This window comes from Pseudonaja textilis, chromosome 1 (assembly GCF_049901715.1).
Source record: "Pseudonaja textilis isolate UNSWEBS1 chromosome 1, rPseTex1.2, whole genome shotgun sequence".
In the NCBI taxonomy this organism is placed as follows: domain Eukaryota; kingdom Metazoa; phylum Chordata; class Lepidosauria; order Squamata; family Elapidae; genus Pseudonaja; species Pseudonaja textilis.
In genome coordinates, this window is record NC_141990.1 from 325,103,615 (window position 1) to 325,124,710 (window position 21,096).

A 21,096-nucleotide genomic window follows, 5' to 3' on the forward strand; every position below is an offset into this window, starting at 1 on the left:
AATGGAGGAAAAACAAGGTCAGTGCTGTGATAATAAAGGTTCTGCTCTACAAAAAAAATTAAAAAAATCAAATCTTTCATCACTCCTCCATAACAACCTCTTCTCAACTCTATTCTCACATACAAGGTTAATTAAATCAATGTCATCAATTTAAATCAACCCCGGATTAAAGTAAATCAATAAGGATTTTGTTCTGTCTCCAGTGCCTTCAACTTGGCCCAGGCTTGTGAAGAATGTTCACCTAGAAAGGGATGCCAAGAACACTATAATTTTCGCCCTTTGTCTTGTTTTAAGCTTTTGGTGAATCCTAACTAAGAGTTGTGGCTGGTCAAAGATTGGATGACTGTAATAGAGTAGATGTCCTGAATCATAGTTAATCACCCCTTACTGTGCAGGAAAATCAGTTTTCAATCATTTGTTTCAGTGGTCCTGTAGGAAGTTAGCACCCACACCTCTCCTAGAAAATTGAAATATCCTAGGAAATATTAAAAAGGCAGAATATTTTCTCTAAAAAGAGTAGAAACTCCGAAGCAGAAACTCACCTCAGAAGTAGAAGCTCACCCCCACCTTTGTTAATGGGTGGGTCATTAAGGCCTGGGCCAGAATACTTTACATACCAAAGATCTCCAGGTAAAGCTATAACAATTGCTCAAAAATCTTTTCAGGGCATCATCATCATCCAGCAAGGCTCAACCAAGCCTGGAACTCAGGACAACTTACAGAATTGCCCCTGCATGGCCTCATGGGAGTCTGACAACCAATCAGAATACAAGCTCCAATTCAAATCCCAACAAAGGTTATAAAACTCAGACACTCTCAGCAGCTCAGCCCTTCCTGACCTTCTCTTCTCACGTTGAAGTATTTGATCATCCTTCCTTTTCACTTTGGAGCTCCAAGCCATGTGGTCCTGCTGTCCACCATTAAACCATCTTTCCAAACAGCCTCCATGTTTCCAGTGTCTTTTTCCCCACTTGGAACTGAACTCAGAAGGATTTTTCTACCAACAGTCTGGTCAAATATTTCCTCCATTGCTAGCTACTGAAATTCAGAAGTATCCTTTTTCTAATTCAGAAGGATTAATATAGCATATAAATGCTGATCAATGTTACAGTGTAAAAGTACTCTGTATCATATATAACTAGCATACAAATCTGGATATTATCTAGTGCTTCTTGTCCTAATATCATTGGCTATTTATTTCTGAATGATTTATTTACAGTTTAAATTACTCAGTTTCCAAGAGATCAGAATGATTAAAATGAAGAATTGAAGCAACCAGAATACCAGATGTTTGTATGCATTTATTTATACATTTTTGAACTGTCAATCTCCCTCCGAGAATGCATTTCAACTCCCAGAATTCCCTAGTTGGCATGGGATTTTGGGATCCCATCTTAATTCCCCGAGTTCTGGGAGTTAAATTCACACAACTTAATGATTGCAAAAATGAGAAACACTGGGTTATTTTATAGCTTTGAAGAATGTGCAATAAATCCATGGAAAGAGCCTCCATAGTTAAGAGAATGATTGTACTGTATTAACATATAACTGCTCAGCCAGGTTAGTTTGTTCTAAGTTTGTTAAACAAGCCATGGTAACCTGGGTTGATATGAGTGTCTTTGAAAAAATCTTGACAGTATACAATATCTTGGTGTTCTCCTGAATCCATTTCATAGCCAGAGTTTGATATTGGTTAGGGGTTCATCCTTAGCTTGGTGCAAACTACTTGTTGGCTCATCTAATGATTCTCAATCTTAAGAACTTGAAGATATGTGGATTTCATCTCCCAGAATTCCCCAACCAGCATAGATAATGAATGACTTGGGAATTCTGGGAGTTGAAGTCCACATATTTTCAAGCTGCCAAGGTTAAGAAACACTGAACTTAGACTAAGCTGCTGAAGATGGTGCAAATGGAGAAAGTATCCCCAAAAATAAATAAATCCACGCACCAATTTAAAGCTATTGGATAAATGCAGCTACTGAGAAATAGGAAAGAGACATGTGAAGGGGAATTTTTTAAAGAGAATAAAGTCCCCCTAATAAGAAAGGACAACTAGAGAGAACGGAGACAGATAGCTTCGCTCTTTAAACAATTTTGGATAGACGCTCTGAGCATGCGTGACACAGCCCGCTTACTTGCCTGCTAAGTATGAAGGGGGAATGAGAAGAACCGCCGCGCAAGCGTAGAAAGAACTACTCGGCCCATAGAGATAGGGAGAAAAAAAGTCCGTTGTGCGCCTGCTTCAAGGAGTTGCGACGAAGCCGAGGAAAGTACCGCGCGTGCGCCGAAGTGCCTCGCCTCCAGGTTGGCTTCGCAAGTCGCGACTCTGCCCTCCTTCCACCTCCCTTTCCCTAGTCTGCCTGTTCTTACGCCTGCGCAGTTCGGGCCGGGGTTTTTTGTTGGCTCGGGCAGCGCACGCGCAGAAGCGCGGTCCTAGCCTTTCACAGGCGCTCACTTCGGCCTCGTCTCTCTCCTGGCGCGCCTGCGCAGTTGGCGCCGCCTGGTTGGTGGTGGTGTCTGGAGCCCGGTGGGAGGGGGGAATCAGGGGTTGGGGGGGGCAGAGGAGGAGGAGGGATGCGGACGGGGAAGATGGCGGCAGCGTCGTCGAACAACCCGCGGAAATTCAGCGAGAAGATCGCGCTGCACAACCAGAAGCAGGCCGAGGAGACGGCGGCTTTCGAGGAGGTCATGAAAGACCTCAGCCTGACGCGCGCCCACCGGGTGAGGAGGACCCGCCGGAGGAAGGGAAGGATGGAGAGCGGGAGGGACCGCTGGACTGACGCGCTGCCCGAGTCCCCTCAGAAAGGACGGGGGGGTTGCATCGAAATTCGCCCCTCTTCACTGTGGGGCTTAGGCAGGGGGCCGTTTTCTAAAATTTCCTGAGGGGAGGTCGGGGGTGTCTAGGGGCACCGTCTTTTTCCCTTTTCCCCGAGAAAAGGGGAGGTGTTTAAAGACCACCCCTCAGTTTGGGGTGGGGGGGTGAGGGAAGGGGATTTAAAATAAGTGTGGCGTGGGAGACGCCGGATCTGCATCCTTTTCCCCCTCACCGAGTGGGTGTGGGGGGGGTGGAGAGAGAGAGAACTGAGGGGAGAGCCCGTCGTTTCAAGTTGAGGGGGGGCAATTAAAAGGGGGGGGGGCTGACGCCCCCTGACTAGGGATGAAGCTGGGAATCAAAACAAAAAAAACCCACCCTGTTTTAGAAAAAAGGGAGAAGTTAAGCCCCCGGTTAAAAAAAAAAAAATCCCGTCAATGTTGTGATTATTATTATCCTTATAAGTAATGGCTTATGTTATTTGCCAACGGGCCTTAGTATTTGTGATCGGAAAGGCAGGAGGATGTCGTTTAATACGTGTAAAAAATGCTGCATGCATTCCCTCCCCTTGCAAAAGGAATTGGAATTAAAAGACATTGAAATTAAAAGGTGCAGACTTTGGGTGAGAGATGGAGTGCAAAGATGGGTAGACTAAAAGAAAGGAGGTCAAGGGGGATGAAATGACCTACCTGTATGCTTATCTTGGTACAAGGATGGAAATTGTGCTTTCTCAATCTATCATGGAGTTATTAAAAGATGGATAAAGGATAGATAGATAGACAGACAGATAGATAGCAAGCTTGGAAGGTGAGTGGGTCAGGAGAAGGAATCTTAATTCCTTTCTGCTTCAAGTGGGGGATACTGGATTAATAAGAATAGGGGTGGGGGAACATGGGAGTGGAGTTAACCCCTCCAAAACAGAAGAGATCATAACACTTTTGTCTTTCTTTTATTAAATATCATAGGAATAAAAGAGAATGAGTGGATTTTGATGAAAGAGGTCATAACGACAAACTACTCTTTCCTCAAGGGATGGGCCAAATTAAATTAATATTTCAGATATCTAATCATATAGCAGGACTCTTTTACTATTACCCTTCCTACTCTTATTGGTATCTTATTACTGTCACTTTGTTGGTTGTATCTTATGATTTATGATTGTATCTTATGATTTATCATTTTGTTTGCTTGTATGTGTATGCATACTGATAGCTTGTGCACCGGAGACAAATTCCTTGTGTGTCCAATCACACTTGGCCAATAAAGAATATTTTGTATAATGGCAAATATGGGGAAGAGGTTAGCAGTGCCTATAATTTTAGGCAGATAGTCCCTGCTCAATGTATAGATAATAGTTTATACATCTTCCTTATAAATATATGAAGAAGTTATAGAGTAAATCCCCTCCAAATGTAAGGGAAGGAAATAATAGCAACTCTCTTCCCAATTTATGGGCAGGGAATTGAAGAGTCTTGTGTATATTGGGAGGAGTGTTTAATTAAAACATTCAAGACATGTTGTAATTACATCTCATGTTGTTATGTTTGTAGTGAGGAGGTTCATAGCTCCCAGTCTCTTATTTGTATAAAAGACAGGGCAGTATTGAGGGATAAAGCAGTATTGTGTATTTGTGGAAATGGAACTGGGAAGGAAATTAATTAGCCCTTAATTTATGCATAAGGGAATCAATTCATTCTCCCTGTGTGCGTTTAAGAGCAAATTAAGAAAAGGGGGTTAAAAATCTTTTCCTGGATAAAAGAGAAATGTGAAAATGAAGGCAATGCAAAATTAGAAAATGCTTACATCTAATTTACATGGTTGTGTGTGAATTGTTGAAAGGATGACTTCTATCCATCTTTTCTTTTAGATGGTATATATTTTCCTATAGGAAATTGTGAGGGCATTGTGAGAAGAGGCTCTCTTTCAATTTGTTTAAGCAACTGCTTAATGTTAGATGAGCAGGGAGAATTACAAGGAAATTCCAATCTATAGTATGGAATCTTTATTCATTTAAGGAAACAGGTATCCAGTCTTTAAGAATCTGTTACTGGATTTTGTAATGTGGGTCAGTGTGATCAGGTATCACAATACACTTAATGAAGTATGAATTGTCATCAAGACACTGCTGTTACATCAGGGAGAATCATTCTTTTCCATGCTAGAATGCAATTAATGCTCTCCTGCTTGGGTGGAGTATCTGGATTTGAACAAATAGAAAATATCTTTCCCTTGTATTATGTCTGTCTCTGGCTGGAAATATATGAGATCAAGGATATTTAATATCCACTTGCTCTTACTGAAAAAGAAAACGTTGGAGAAAATAATTTTATTTCCTATCCTTGCAGAGTTGTGTAATTGTGAAAATCAGAGAGATCAAGATAGTGCTTCTATCATTTTAGTGTATCACATCTATTCAACAAAGCACTTTAAACAGTTGATTCCTTAGGAGTTGGTTTGGGTATTAGCTTATGTAGATTGCTTTATAACTACCCCAGGAATTTGCAATGTGTGTTGTAGCTATATTAGTAATAAAATGTTACTAGAACTTTGAATTGTGGTACACAGCTCTTTTCTGAAGTCACTGTTCTTTCAGTGAGAAAAAATGGCTTTGTGTTGAAATTAAGTTATTAACTAAAGGGGAATGTTACATTTTGTAAATGAAATATCAACAGAATGATTAGCTATCATCTTCTAAGAAATGACTTTAACGATGGGAGAATGTCTGTTGCAATGCAGTTAGATGCTTATAAATGTCACAATTAGAAATATTACAGTGGGACAAAATGAACCTTCTTAAAATGCTGGTTGTCATCTAAAAAATCCTACATGGCCCAGTTACTTGGGAGACTGCCTGTTTCTCATAGGATGTGCCCACCCATTTTGTTCTTGCAGGGTGGGCACACTCCATAAACAGTTTTGTCTACTGGGATTCCAGAATCGCACATTATTTGCAGTACTTTTGCATTCCCCCAGCCATCTGAATAGCCCCCAGAAGAGAAGATTCAGAGATTATTGTTGAGGAGAATGAATACCTGGCTCCTCACACAGCCAAGGAAGGTGAACATCTTTGTTTCACTCCGTCTGGTCTGTCCTTTCCACCTTTTCTCTTTTACTGATTTTATATGTCTTTATTTCTTTGTTGTGAGCTGCCCCGGGTCATTAAGTGGGGGAGATAAGTTTAATAAATTATTTTATTTTACAAATGCAACTTTATTTAATCAATTTGTATAAGAGCCCATCTCAGCCAAGTGATTGAATGGCTTAAATTCTAAAACTATAAAAGTTAAAATAATTAAAAACAATAAAACCATTCAAGAAATAGAATTCTTTATTGGCCAACTGTGATTGGACACACAAGGAATTTGTCTTGAGTGATGGGATTTGCAGCATGTCCGCAAAGAGTTAACAATGGAAATAATTTAACCAATGACTTTGTTTCAGAAAATGGATGGGATGAACATAACAGGATTTTACTTTTGCTATTATCAAGTAATAGCCTGTTATCCCATGAAAAGGTCACCAACACTGTGCAGCATTTTTTTGAAATAATATAAAAAAGGTGCTTCAAGGTATATCGGAGGTGTGAACATAGCATCTGTCTGCAACACTTTGAAGTAGCAGTATCTTTTCTTGGGTTTGTCTTGTTTTCTGCAGCTGCCATGTGACCTTAGGAAAGATAGATCGGCTAAGAATTGTGAACCCATGCCTCTAGACACCTTTTTGGAATTAAATTGAAGGCTCTACATGACTGCACTCATCAGTATCTCCTGTTTGGCAAAGAAAAATATTTCTACCAATGTTTGTTTTTAATGGTTATTGTGGTTATTATAATTATATGTCAACCAAAGGGAAACATATATTTATAATAAATGAATACATATGGTCTAATTTTTGGTGGAGCCACATTGTGTGCTTACAGTGAAGATTCATGCTGGTAAGGACCATCCTGTAAGTTCTTCCCACATATTAAAGATTACAGCCGGCATAAAAGTTCCTTCAGAGTTGAGATAAAAATATTTGATTTTTTCCCTTGTAAGAGAAGTGGGATGATCAGCTTGTAAATGCCAGCAGGATATTTGGGATCCTAGTTAGTGTAAAGACATCTAATTTATTAGGGGCACCTCAGAAGAAGGCACTAAGAATGAAGTAATTTGGAATGTGATATAAATTACATTACAAATTGGAACAGTAGATCAAAGCACACTCTTCCCTGTTGAGTGTGTGTGTTTTCCCATTTATGGATCTTTTATTGTAGTAACTTGTTGCAGCCTTAAGTCTTTATATAGAATAAATTCCTTTATATATATAAAGTCCTTTCCACATTTTGGTTGAATTCTTAATACTGATATTTCAATACAAATGCTATATTGTATTATTATGAAAATGTATCGTATGTCAGAATATAAGGATTAGAAAAGCTCTGGGCTAGAAGTAAGGCAACACAGATTTAAAATATCCACCTGATTATGAAGCTTGCTGGGTGATTTGGGGCCATCTCTAATTTACCTTACAGGGCTGATATAAGATTTCCCCCCCTAAATTTGGGCTAAAACTATATACGTTATTTTGGATTTCTGAAGAAAGATAAGAATATGCATTTGAAAAATGCATGATAGGGAATTCCAGTTGTGTCCCATAGTATCTGACAACAAATTAATATCTAGCTACACAGTATGAGCTATTTGAACTCTTCATTTCTTGTTACCTTCACACTGGTGTTCATTGTTGCAGAAGAACAGATGTAGTTGATATAGAGAATTAAACAGGATGTGCTGTGGGGTGTAGAGACATTTATTGGGCTATATTGATGGTAGTGGTTTATAGAGGGCTGATGAAAGTGATGTAGCTCTGTGCTCTGCTGTTTAATGTGCCCTTTTCTATGAGTTCTTAACGTCATTGACAACATAGTTAAATCAGTGTGCTACTTACTATTACTGCATTTGGCAAATCAGTAAGGGTTGTGAGGGTTTCTTCTCCCTCCTTCCTCCCCCACTTAAGCAAACTTTCGGATTGTTCTTGTATATTGAATAAATTCAAACATGGAATTATAGCATCCATGGCAAATGCAGTGCAGATACGGCACTGTAATATTCTTGTAATATCTTAATTGGCAACCAGTGCTTGAAAATACATTTTCCTCCAGCTCCTCCTAGTCCCTTGTGGTTCTTGCAAAAAAAAAAAAAATCCAGTAACTACGAATTACAGAGTGATTATTCAAGCTGTGAGTCTGGCTTTATACTCATCCAGGAACAGGTTTTTTAAAAATATTTTTTATTGTACTTTTCCACATTAAAAAAACCTCATTTACAGTCTTCGCAACATTGTGACAATGACATTTTCATTTACATATTTCCATTAATTTTTGTTTCTACTATCTAGCCAATTATACCACTTTTCACAGACCATATAATATTCCATACCTTCTCTATCTTGCAGTTCCAATGTGAGTTTGACCATCTCTCTGGAATCCATTACTTTCTTTATTATCATACTTTCGGAGGGGTTACTATCTAGTTTCCAATTCTGTACATAAGCAATTCTTGCCGCCGTCAATATATGTATTATAATATATTCCTCTAATTATTCCTAATAGAACCATTTCAGGTTTAAACGCAATTTAGAGACCAATAATTTCTTGTAACCAATTCCTTATTTTATTCCAATATTTTCTTGCTTCGGGACATGACCACCACATATGAAGGAAGGTATCTTGTTTGTGCTTACATTTCTAGCTTTCTGGACTCAAATTTGGGTATATTTTTGCCATCTTGCTGGGGCTAGATGCCAACGGTAAAACATTTTATAAAGATTTTTCTTATAGGCAGCAGACATTGTTAATTTGTAATTTTTAGCCCACAGTTTTCCCCATTCCTCTAACTGAATACTGTAACCAAAATTTCTTGCCCGGGCTATCATATTTAACTACTTCCTCTTCCCTATCAAATTTTAATAAATAACTGTACATTTGATTATAAATTTCTCTTCTGGTCCTAGTAAAATTTTATCAATTTGTTATTTCTCCTTATCAATGCCAAATTCTTCTATATCTTTTTTGTATCTCACCTGCAGCTGTAGGTATGGCCACCAATCTATAATTATTCCCTGTTCCAGGAAAATTTTACATGGATTTTTGAAAAACGAATTTCCTTCTTAAATTTTATGGAGCCTTGTTTTTTCACTGTCATTCCTTTCTCTGTATTATCTTGCACTTCATGTCCATTAGTATTTGTGCGCTTTTTCTGAGGGTGTAAAATAGCCTAGTAATAAACAAATTATTACATTTATCATTTGTTTTCCAGTGGATATTATAAATGGATGCGCCAGGGTTCGTTCAGCTACTTGCTAATATTGTTAATGTTACTTTTTGGTAGCTCTTTATTTGAAGTAGCTTAGTTGTTCTGGTAACTTGGTTTTTGCCTCTGCTCTAGAAGATCTTCAGAAGAATTTATTCCTTAACTCCATGCTTACTTCAGTAAAATCCCTTATCCTCTGCTCTATGATTGAAGCATGGTAATGTTCCTTTTTATCTGTATCCCTTGAATGGCACCTAAGGGGATGCAAATGCTTTGCATTCTTTGAAAGGCTCTGAAATTTTGATTGAGAATCATTTGGGCAACTGATTCATATGTTTTCAGGACAGAAAAACAATGCTGCATAGAACTTTATTTGTCATTTTATGCAGCATTTTAAAGATGCCTTCTTGAAGCAATTGCAACCAATTCTTTTTATTATTATCACATTAATTATTGCAAAAATTATATTGCCGAATCATAAAACTCTGGTAAATATGCAACAATAAAAATAATATATAGGAAATAAGTCGTAAACAATTAAACTTCATTATGGCTCATCAATATAGCTCCTCAATATATTATGTACCAAAATCTTGCTTAGAAAGAAAGGTTTAGCATCATCATAAATGCTAAAAGGAGAAAGGGCCAGGCATATTTTGGGGATAGAAAATTCCATTTGTTTCAACATTTCTCATGAATTGAGATTTCTCCAGGTTTTTTAAAATATAAATTTGGTGCTTCTTCCATTCATCTTTATAAATATTAAATAGGATGCCACAAATGACCAACTAAGCACAAAGGAACAGTCCAATATCCATTTGCATATTTTTCTATTCACTCCACCTGAAGAATTTAACCAATTATGGAATATCTGAGCCAACAAAGAGTAGGCTATTCATATTATCACCAAGAGTCAAGTGCAAGGAAGTTTTAACAATTGATTTCAAGCATTTTGAGTTTTTGCAATAAAGATGCACCAGCAATGGCATTCTACATTTTTTAAAAATTCTGTCAAATAATTGATGAATTAAAAATTACTTGACATATTTTTAAAATATCATTACTTTAAAAATAACACAAGAATAAAAATTCTGTTCATGAGCACAAGTGTAGCAATTATATTCCACAAAATATTAAAGGTAGGACTTCTATGGAGATTCTCAGTCATCCGGATCATAGTTATTCCAAAGGTGCTTTTACAAAAGGTACCTGAACTTTCTGGGGTTGTTTTTTTTTTTTGAAGACGTTTCGTTTCTCATCCAAGAAGCTTCTTCAGCAATTCTCATAGCTGAAGAAGCTTCTTGGATGAGAAGCAAAATGTCTTCAAAGAAAAACCAGAAAATCCAGTTTCCTCTTGAAAAAGCACATGTGGGACATTAAAGGTATGAGTTTTTTTTTAATGTGTTGTGTGAATGTTGCCTAAATAATTGTGAAATATATGGTAACTGCAAAAAAACAACCCTCTTCAAAATGTGACATTTTTCCTTAGTTTGGTTAGCGTGGGATCAGTGGTGGGATTCAGCCAGTTTGCATCAGTTCAGGAGAACCGGTTGTTAACTTTCTGAGCAGATTGGTGAACTGGTGATTGGAATTAATAATTAGGGCAGAAAATTGGTTGTTAAATTATTTGAATCCCACCACTGTGTGGGATGCATAGTTTATCCTTCTGTCAATTGTCACAGACACTCTTTGAGGTAGTTTAGACTAATAAGTGTTGTCCCAAGGCGATGAGCTTCTTAATTAAATATTCAGTTTGGGTCCACATAGAAATAGCCTTACTCCTTATTGTTGATGAGATTTTGAATCTATCCATTGAGTGATCATTTGGTGAAAGTGATTGTGCTATGGTGCCATAAAGTCAGTCAATTGGGCTGATGGGATTGATGGCAAACATACACAACTCCTGTGTCTGAAACTGGAGCTCTTATTCTCCTTGCATTGGGGATTTTGTTGCTTGTCAGCTCTGCACAGCAAGGCTTTTGCCTTGCTTTAACTTCAACTGTGTTTAAGTAAAATATTGCTAGTTAGAACAGAAGGTGCTTTAGGACATTATCCCCATTCATGTCCTGCCAACTGATTGTTTCTTCATGACTGAACAGAGAGCACAACCATTCATGTGGTTACTTTGCCAATTGTAGTGTATCCTCTCATCTTCCTGGTAGGAAAATATATTGTAAACAGTCAGCAGAGCTTCACAAAAGAGAGTGACAAAAAAGTCAGTGAAAGAAAGAAAACATGTTTTGCAGGGGGGAAAGTATTCAGAAAACACATCATATGCGCACCTGGTTTGTCTTGGCATGGATTCTGTGTGTTTCATGGACATGATTGTGATTTCCTCTGCAGAATAATATTTAAGAGAATAGGTCTGTGGAAGCATCTTCAGCTTAGTGCTAAGTACAAGTTTGCATGCCTGAATTCAGTCTCCAAATGATTAGGTGACAAATTATCAGAAAGACTTTTACTTTAGCACTTGAATTGTTAATTCTAACCATGTTTTGAATCAGAAATGAACTTGATAAAAGGGATGTTGTTATTTGTATCTTTAGGGTGGGTGGGTTAAGAAGATAAAAGTTTCTTGATGTTGAACACCCAAAGAATATATGTCAGAGGCCAGTTTCTAGTGCCAGTGTCATGCTTTTTAGCTCACAGCCCAATCGACTCACGGGGTTGTGGGGAAAAATAGGCAGGAGCATTATGTGTGCTGCTTTGAGTTGTACAAAGTAAAGGTAGGTTATTGTTATCTGTTCACACAGTGTGAAGTCACAGCTGCGAGTGGTGTTTACTGGTGTTGGCATTCAGATGCATCAAGTTGTTCCCATTAACCTAGGATGTTCTAATCTAATGTATCAAAGTAGTGTATGTGCAGATTCAGCAGTGTGGTCTTTTTGTCACTGACAGATGGAAATTTTGTCAGTGTGCAGATTTTCTAAGTGCTGTTCGATTTTTTTGGTATGACACCCAGTGTCCCGATAATCACTGGGACCACCATGGCATGGTTCAATTTCGATTTTCAGACCTTGATACTTTGTGATCTTTTCCAATTCTTCATCTTCTGTTCAATCTCAGTTAAATATGATGTGTTATGAGTTAAGACTTTTCCAGTTTGTGTTCAGAAATACCACGATATTTTATATTCTCACCAAGTTTTCATTACCAGAACTTGGTAATTTTTACAGATGTTCTAGTGAATCATTTTGGCAACTGGTTTTTTTTTGTTTTCTATAATCAGTTTATGGTATCTTCTTGCATGATCTGAGCATATAATGTGGTGATTCTCCTGCCTCTTTCCACAATCTGCACTTTGAATTATTTCATGATTTTTCATTTTCTGACCTTGATTGCATTAGTTTAAATAGCTTGTTCTTGAACAAGCTAAATCAAGCCCTTGGTTTCTTTTGTTTTTAATGTTTAATGTTCCATTTATAAGGCATTGCCTGGTTTTATCTTTATCCCATTTCCCCTCAATCTTTGCCAGCATTCTGTTTGGATTTTTTTTTTTTTACATTATTTCGATATTCACCACTTGTTTCCTGCACATTCAGTAAATTCCAATTTTAACTTGCATCAAAGCTTGTTCTTGACTGCCTTTTACATAATCAGCCAATGCACTCTTTTCTTCTTTGACAGGTTTTTTTTTGACCTGAGTTAAACTTCCATCTCCATTTCTGTTGGGCAGGATAATCTATCAATATCACTAGAGTGACATAGTTCATAGGGAGTATCATTACCTTCCTTTTTTCAACCTAGATTGTCTAATTCAGCTTGTGTCCAGTTAACAATTCCAATTGTGTATTGTATCAGAGGTATGATACAGATATTGAGGGTTTTGGTGGTGTTTCCCCCATTCAATTATGTTTTTAACAGTTTTCTCACTTGTATAGATTATTTGCTAATCACGTTTTTTACCTATCCATGCTTGATGTTATCCAACTGTAAAATGCTCAGATACTTGTAGACTTTATCTTGATGGCTCCTGATGGTTTGGCCATTCAGTGTTTAAATTTCATTACTATTTGTAATGTCCTTAAATCATGCTACTGTAACACATTTCTCTTGGCCAAATTCCATTGCTATATCTGTGCTAAAAAAATTTACGGTATTTGTCAATGACTGGATTTCAATTTCTGGTTTTCCACAAAGCTTCAAACCATCCATATAAACCAAATGTAAGATTTAGTAGCACTTTTTGCTATTTGGTAACCAAGATTTGTTTTTGTCGAAATCAATGAAAGTGAGATCATAGGTAAAGGTAAAGGTCCCCTCGCACATATGTGCTAGTTGTTTCCAGCTCTAGGGGTTGGTGCTCATCTCTGTTACAAAACCAAAGAGCTAGCGTTGTCCGAAGACGTCTCCATAGTCATGTGGCTGGCATGACTAAATGCTGAAGGTGCACAGAACGCTGTTACTTTCCCACCAAAGTAGACCCTATTTTTCTACTTGCATTTTTACATGCTTTCGAACTGCTAGGTTGGCAGAAGCTGGGACAAGTAACAGGAGCTCACTCCATTACGCGGTATTGAGGATTCGAACCGCTGACCTTTCTGATTGACAAGCTCAGCGTCTTAGCCACCTCTCATAGCAAAGGCAAATAATAAACTGGTCCTTAGTTACCCTGGAAGATGCCTCTCCTAATGTTGACAAATCCATATTTTTTTCATCTATAGCCACCAATTCTGTCTTCCACTGATTCATTTTTTTTCTATTAACATTGTAAAGTTTACTGGCACCAGTTCTTCCCAAACATTTTATGATCCACCTATGTGTAATGAATCAAATGTCTTTGTATAATCTTTCCATACCTTATGTATGTTTTTCACCTTTTGCTATTGTCTAAAACCATTTACCAATCAGTAGTTGATCTTTTGTACTTATACTTTTCATTTATTTCCTTTCTGTTCTACTGCGAGAATGTTATTTTCTTCTAAATAATCTTAGATATTGTCTGTTATTATGACAAAGAGTAATTTAAATATTGTAGGCAAATTTGTTATTGGCCTGTAGTTTCCTGATGATGTCCCTTTCCTTATCTTTTGGAATCAGATGGATTTTATCATTTATTAACCAGTCGCTGATATTGCCTTTATGCAATAATTCATGAAGCTATAACTGTATGTAAGCTAATCAGATATTTGAGCCCAAAGCCATGCAGTTGGTTATTTCCAGGAGTTGTCCAGTTTTGAATCCTTTTCAGATAACAGATAATCAGAATTGGAAGGGACCATGCCAGGTCATCTAGCCCAACCCCCCGCCCAAGCAGGAGACCCTACACCATTTCTCACAAATGGCAGTCCAATCTCTTCTTGAAAGTCTCAAGTGAGTTTCACTTGATTTTTAACCATTTCTGCTGTTGTTATTAGTTCTTCTATTTGATTTTTACTAAATTAATCTTGAAATTCTTTTATCCACCCAGCATTTTTATTATAGCTTTTCTGAGCCTCCCATAGATCTTTTCAAAACTGGATTGTTCTCTTTTTGTTTGGTTTTCCATTTTCAGAATTTTTTATTCCCATTTATACTTTGGTAAAATAATCTCTACTCTCATTGAAATACCATAGCTGATTTTGCTTAAATTGGATTTGTGCCTCATAATGTTAAATTTTGCCTGCTATTGCAGTTATTTGCTGTTTTATTATTTCCAAAGTTGCTTCAATTTTTCTGCTGCTAAGCCAATTTTTTTTTATTAGGCTAGACTTGATCCTTACATTCTTCAATTTTTGTTTTTTTGTGTTCTTTAAATCACTCACATGTGGTCTTAATTCCTTTACCTTGACCTCCAATCTGATCTTCCGTTTTTCAATTGAATATGATTTTAATTTTGGATTTCTCATTTCATTATCTAGTTCTCCTGTAACCATCACAACTGCTGTACTGAAGCAAGCTGATTGTTCTGTTTGATAGATATTATTTTAACTTCTGCATGGGCCTTATTCACATCCTTCATTAGGTGCCAGGTCTTTTTTTTAATGCTCTGTTCAAGGCTGGCTTTCTTTTTTCTTTTAATTTTTCTTGACGGGGAGTCAGTTCATGGGTGGTTTCAGTGCTGGCCTGTACTGCTCTGTTGTTGTTGCTCCTTCTAAGTTATCAGTTCTTTAGTTTGTATCAGCTTTTCCCTTTATACTTGCAATTTGTTGATATCTGAGTCCTTTCCACTAGTCGTCTTGTATAGTGGTCGCCGACCAGTGGGCCACAGCCCACTGGTGGTCCGCAAGAAAATATTGGTCCGCAGAGAAATGTCACCCCCAGAGCACTCCCCAAAGCAATTAATCCAGGCTGCGCGGGAACACAAGGTTGCACCACTGACATGGCCCGCGGGAACCTTCCCCGCTCACTCACTCCTTAACTGGCAAACTTGCCTGCTAAGTTGCTATTTTTCCTTTTTTTCTTCTCCTGATCATGAGCCGTTCTGCTGTGCTAGGAGATTTAGATTAGCTAGGAAGCAGGAAATTGTTGGATTTCTTGCTTTCTAGCTAATCTGTAGATCTTCAGCTCTGCTTTTAAGCAGAGCCGAACCTTCCTTAGGATTGAAAGTTCTATTCAGTTGCAAACTCAGATAGCTGATGGCAGAAACACAGATGTCTAAGTGAATCTGTGATTCTGTGTGCAACTCAATCTGCCTGTCTGCTTTGCCTGATTTTGGGTAAAAGTTGCTCTTTTTTTAATAAATAGTCAATATTTACATGCATGGTGTGTAGTGAGTTAATTTTGTGAGTTTGCTTACTAGCAAATTTTTATGAATTTGTTTGCAAGCAAATTTTATGTGACAGACTCAGGTAATAGCAGAAGTATAGATCTCTGAATTTGTGATTCTGTGAGCAACTCAATCTGCCTGCCTGTTTTGCCTGATTTTGGGTAAAAGTTGTTCTTTTTTATAAAAAATAATAATTACATAAATATTTATAATATTTACATACAAGCCATGCCCAGCCAGTCACATGACCACCAAGCCACACCCACAAATTATGCCATGCCCAAGAACCGGTTGTTAAGAAATTTGAATCCCACCCTTGGCGCTCTGTGTGTGTGTGTGTTTGTGTGTGTGTGTGTGTGTGTGTGTGAGAGAGAGAGAGAGAGAGAGAGAGAGAGAGAGAGAGAGATTAGATCAGATCTCTTTCTCCCACCAACGTCAGTAAGCTGCTGTCAGTCAAAATTCATATTAGTGGTCCCCGGGATTTAAAATTATGAGTTTGGTAGTCCCTGAGGTCCAAAAGGTTGGCAACCCCTGGTCTAGTGTTATTTTGGGGTCTTCTATTTTCACAATTTTTCTGAATCTCTTCCATCCCTGAATATTTTATTTCTGGTAATGAATCTCCTTTTGTCTGCTAATAGTTGTTCAGTGATACTTGATTCTGGATAAATTCTTTTCCAATGTTCAAACATTCTCTTTAAGTATCCCCACCCGCTTTGTTGGTTCCGATTTATAATAGCAGGCAATAATGGTGTAATTTTCAAACAGTACACTTTTGTCTGTGGTTGTTTTTTTTCCCCCCAGTAATCTTACAATAGTAGGCCTTGGTTGCTCAACCATAGCTCTTGAATCTTGTTGCCCACTTGTCGACATATGCTCGGGAACTTTGACATCTAACACACAATACTTGTTGATCCAGACAATCCAGTTATAGGATTCTTTTTGTTTTTTCTCATCACGTTAAATGGATTAATGGATATACTTAGTTTTGGCTCTACCATTGAGACCTATCTGGCATGGGTGACCTTCTGGTAGAATACACTACTGCAAAGATAGCTCTCAACCACATTAGAGCATGGCAGATCAAATCTCACCAGGTTCAAGATTGACTCAGCCTTCCATCCTTCTGAGGTCAGTAAAATGAGAACTCAGATTGTTGGGGGCAATAGGCTGCTTAGAGAGGGCTGTCAAGCACTGTGAAGCGGTATATAAGTCTAACAGCAGTTAATTATTTTGGTTTGTTGCACAATCAGCCAGATGTTTGGACTGATTGGTATTTTTATCCACCTATCAAATCCTTCCCCAGGATCTGGGGTAGGTAGATGTTGTTTGATGGCATTAAAGGTATTGTTGCAGGGTGTTAGCTGTTCCACGTAAAGCTGCAATTGACTGATGATAATTTTATCAGTGGTGATTATGGTGTTTTAAGTAGTTCTCCAGACGTTTCGGAATTGCATCTAAGGCACCTATTACTATCTTTGCTTTGTTTTGCCAGACTTCTACTTCTATTTGCAGATTTTTGTGATTTTCTCCAGTTTCTTCTCTTCTGCTGTCTCCAGGTATTGCCATGTCTACTGTTCAGACTTTCTTGTTTTTCCTATTGGCAGTTGTTAAGTATGGAAAGTTATGGGGCATTTGCTTTTTTGCTTGAATTGCAAAATCCCAGACCACTTTCGCTTCATTTTCTATTATTTTGTCTATTTTGTGGTCCCACAAGCAACTGGTATTTCTTGCAGATATTCCAATGTACTTATTGTTGCTGCTTTGTCAGGCCATAGTTTGTGATCATTCTGGTTATTTATATTTGCAGTTTGCAACAATGCGTAGTCAGTTTCCAGTTCTTTAGCTGGTGTTCTTCCCAAAAACCTAGGATGTCATCGTGAATCCAAGTAGTGCGGCCTTTTGTAATTGACAGATGGAGATCTTTGTCAATGTGTGTATTTTCTAAGTGCAATCCAAGATGTTTTGGTATGGCACCCAGTATACCAATAACCACTTGGGCCACTCCTGCTAGTTTATGCCATAATCCTTCAATTTTGATTTTCAGATCTTAATACTTTTATGATCTTCTCCAAATCTTTGTTTTCTATTGTACTGTCCATAGATATTGCCACATCATAGTTTCTTCTTTTCAAACACAGTTAAAGCTGGTGTGTTATGAGACAAGACTTAACCAGTTCATATTTGGAAATTCCACAATATCTTTAACCTAAACAATTTTGACTACTTTTTCAACTCTTTACTTTCCCATCAATTTTTCATTGGCACATGATAACTTTTACAAATGTCCCAGTGAATCATTTTGGCAGCTGTGTTACAGTTGTTTGTTTATAATTAGTTTGTGCTATCTTCTTGCACAAGCTGATCTACTGTTCTACCTCTTTCCACAATCTGCTCTTTGAATCATTTGATGATTTTTCAATTCTGGCCTTGATTGCATTTGTTCAAATAGCTTGCTCTTTCACAGCCAGAATAAAGGCTTCATTTTTTTTTTAATGTTCCAGTTGTGAGGCCATTGCCAGTTTTTATCTTCATCCTTTTCCCCCTCCATCTTTTGTAGAAATTGACTATGTAGTGCTTTTCCTTGCCAGTATTCTGTTCATGCTTTTATTACATTAGTTCAATATTCACTTTTTATTTCCTGCACGTTTTGTAGGTTCCAATTTTTAACTTGCATCAATGCTTATTCCTGGCTGTCTTTTACATAATCAGATAATGCACGCTTTTCATCTTTGATAGTTTGTTTGACCTGAAGTAAACTTCTGCTTCCATTTCTGTGGGGCAGAATCTACAATATCATTAGAAGGATGTAAAGTGTAGTGAATAGTCATCAGTTTTCTTGCTTTTTTTGTACCAAACTATCCAGTTCAACTTGTGCCCACTTAATAATTCCAACTGTATCATATCACACGAATAGCCAAAGTTTATGCCATGGTCATGGTCATGTTTCCACCACTCAGTTATTATTATTCGTGATGGATTAGGTTGGTGTGGTCAGAAGTGATTTCCTGACAGGAATATGGAGTAAGTAAGACAATTGCTTTCATCTCTGTTGATGTTTGGATTTTCACACATGAAGATCTACATATAAGATGCCTTTAAGATATGAATCCAGTAAAGTGTAAAATATTCTTTTCTTGAAACATTATCAGGATACAATGGCACTGAAAAAAGTGACCTGTTGCAGCATCCCCATGGTCATATGATTAAAATTCAGCTGCTCGGGAACTGATTCACATTTATGACTGTCATAGTGTCCCGGGGTCATGTGATCCACTTTTGTGACCTTCTGACAAGCCAAGTCAGTGGGAAAACCAGATTCATTTAACAATTGTGTTACTAGCTTAACAACTGCAGTGATTCACTTAGCAACTGTGGCAAAATATTATCAAATGGAGCAAGATTCATTTAACAAATGTCTCAGTTAGCAACATAAATTTGGGGTTCGATTGTGATCGTAAGTTGAGGACTACCTGTAATGGATGACTCTTGGCTTTTGGAACGATGGGTGATAATAGTTCTACCCTTGGATGTCTTTAAGCTAATTTTCTTGTCATGCTTTAAAAAAAAAAGATGTGAAGTTAGAATCTATTGACATTAATTTCAGTATCTGTTGCTCTATCTTTTATCCTATTTGCTTTTTTGTGGCAACAAGATGCTTTGCTATTCCATTTCTGGGACGGTGCATCAGAGTTTGCTCTCGAGTATTTTTCCTTGTTGACTATATGCCTTGTCTTTTCCCTCCCCCCCTAGTATTTTTCTTCATTAAGCATTGTTTACCGTCATGCTTTTACTCTCCCTCGTTAACAGCTCAGACTGTGGGCTGTTGTCTCACCACATACACCCTTCTTCATCTTCAATCTTGAATGCCTGTTTTCTTTCATTGTCCTTGATGCTGCCCCCCCTGCCCCCCCCCCCAAGCTATGATTGCGGATGCAATCTTGTGTTGTTGGGCAGTGATATCTTTTTATTTGGTCTCTTATTATGATTTGATTAGAAATGCAGAGCTTTATTTCAGATCCTCTTTCCCTGGAAACAGTTTCACTGTGAAGAACAGATAAGCCTTTGAATGAGGGGGTGGAGGGGAGGCGGCTAAGTGTTAGCAGGCAGTATTCTGACATTCTGCTGTATTACTTAGTGTGGGAGGCAGATGGCTGATGATCAGGACCGTGCAGTAGTAAGGATGCTTTTGAAAGAGGAGGGATTTGCTTTTGTGGTACACATCTCTTAAGTAGCGGGAATCCATCTTGTCACAGTTGGGGCTATTAAGAGAGAAATACTGCTTTGAAGTGAACATATGAGTGTTGGTCATCAGGAGGAATAAATGGCTATTCCTAAAAAGAATTTGTCTGTAGAATGACTCTCTGCTCTGGTTTGGGTCTCCCCCCAATAATTTTATTGAAGATTATACTATAAAAGAAAGAATAGTTAGTTTACTTTATTGTCATTGCACCTCGTACAACAAAATCAAACACCATCTTCAGTGCACATCATGACCATGAAAATAAACACAGATACTCATCCTTCACACTCCACACATTGAATTTAAAACCCCCAACACCGCACCAACACTGCACTATACAGTAGAATTCAACAGAGCTACTGCCCTGGGATAGAATAGGGGTGATGTGATAGCAGTGTTCCAATATCTAAGGGGTTGCCACAAAGAAAGGGGGGGGGTGTCACCCTGTTCTCCAAAGCACCAGAAGGCAGGATAAGAAGCAATGGATGGAAATTAATCAAGGAGAGAAGCAACCTGGAATGAAGGAGAGATTTCCTAACAGTGAGAACAAATAACCAGTGGAACAACTTGCCTCCAGAAATTGTGGGTGCTTCATCACTGAAGGTTTTAAAGAAGAGATTAGACAACCATCTATCTGAAATGGTATATGGTTACCTACTTGAGCATCTTCAGCTTCAACCACAACAATACAAGAGCACACAACAGATACAAACTCAATGTAAACTGCTTCAAACTCGATTGCAGAAAGTACGACTTCAGCAACAGAGTGGTCAGTGCCTGGAATGCACTACCTGACTCTGTTGTTACATCCTCTAACCCCCACTCCTTTAACCTCAGACTAACCACTATTGACCTCACCCCATTCCTAAAAGGCCTGTAAGGGGAGTGCATAAGCGCACAATTGTGCCTACTGTCCCTATCCTATTGTCCCCATTTATTTGTACCTATTTCCTGTATTCTTACTCATGTTTACACTTATGCCTATTTTCTTGTAAGCGATTGACAAATCAAGTAAATAAAATAAATAAAGGGCTTGGACTACTAGAAGACCTTCAAGGTC

General features: G+C 38.0%; 1 protein-coding gene across 4 annotated transcripts in view; it reads left to right on the forward strand.

The window, feature by feature from the left end:
• The first annotated feature begins 2,433 nt into the window (after positions 1–2,433).
• The window catches only part of CRTC1 (CREB regulated transcription coactivator 1), a 91,199-nt gene continuing 72,536 nt past the window's right edge, over positions 2,434–21,096 (forward strand). Inside the window, exon 1 of one of the 4 annotated variants that reach the window (XM_026699050.2) lies at positions 2,434–2,724. In XM_026699050.2, coding sequence (XP_026554835.2) covers positions 2,578–2,724 — 147 coding nt within the window. In that variant the 5' untranslated portion in view covers positions 2,434–2,577. The remainder of the gene's footprint in view (positions 2,725–21,096) is intronic. The other 3 variants (XM_026699052.2, XM_026699049.2, XM_026699051.2) reach the window with 3 other exon arrangements.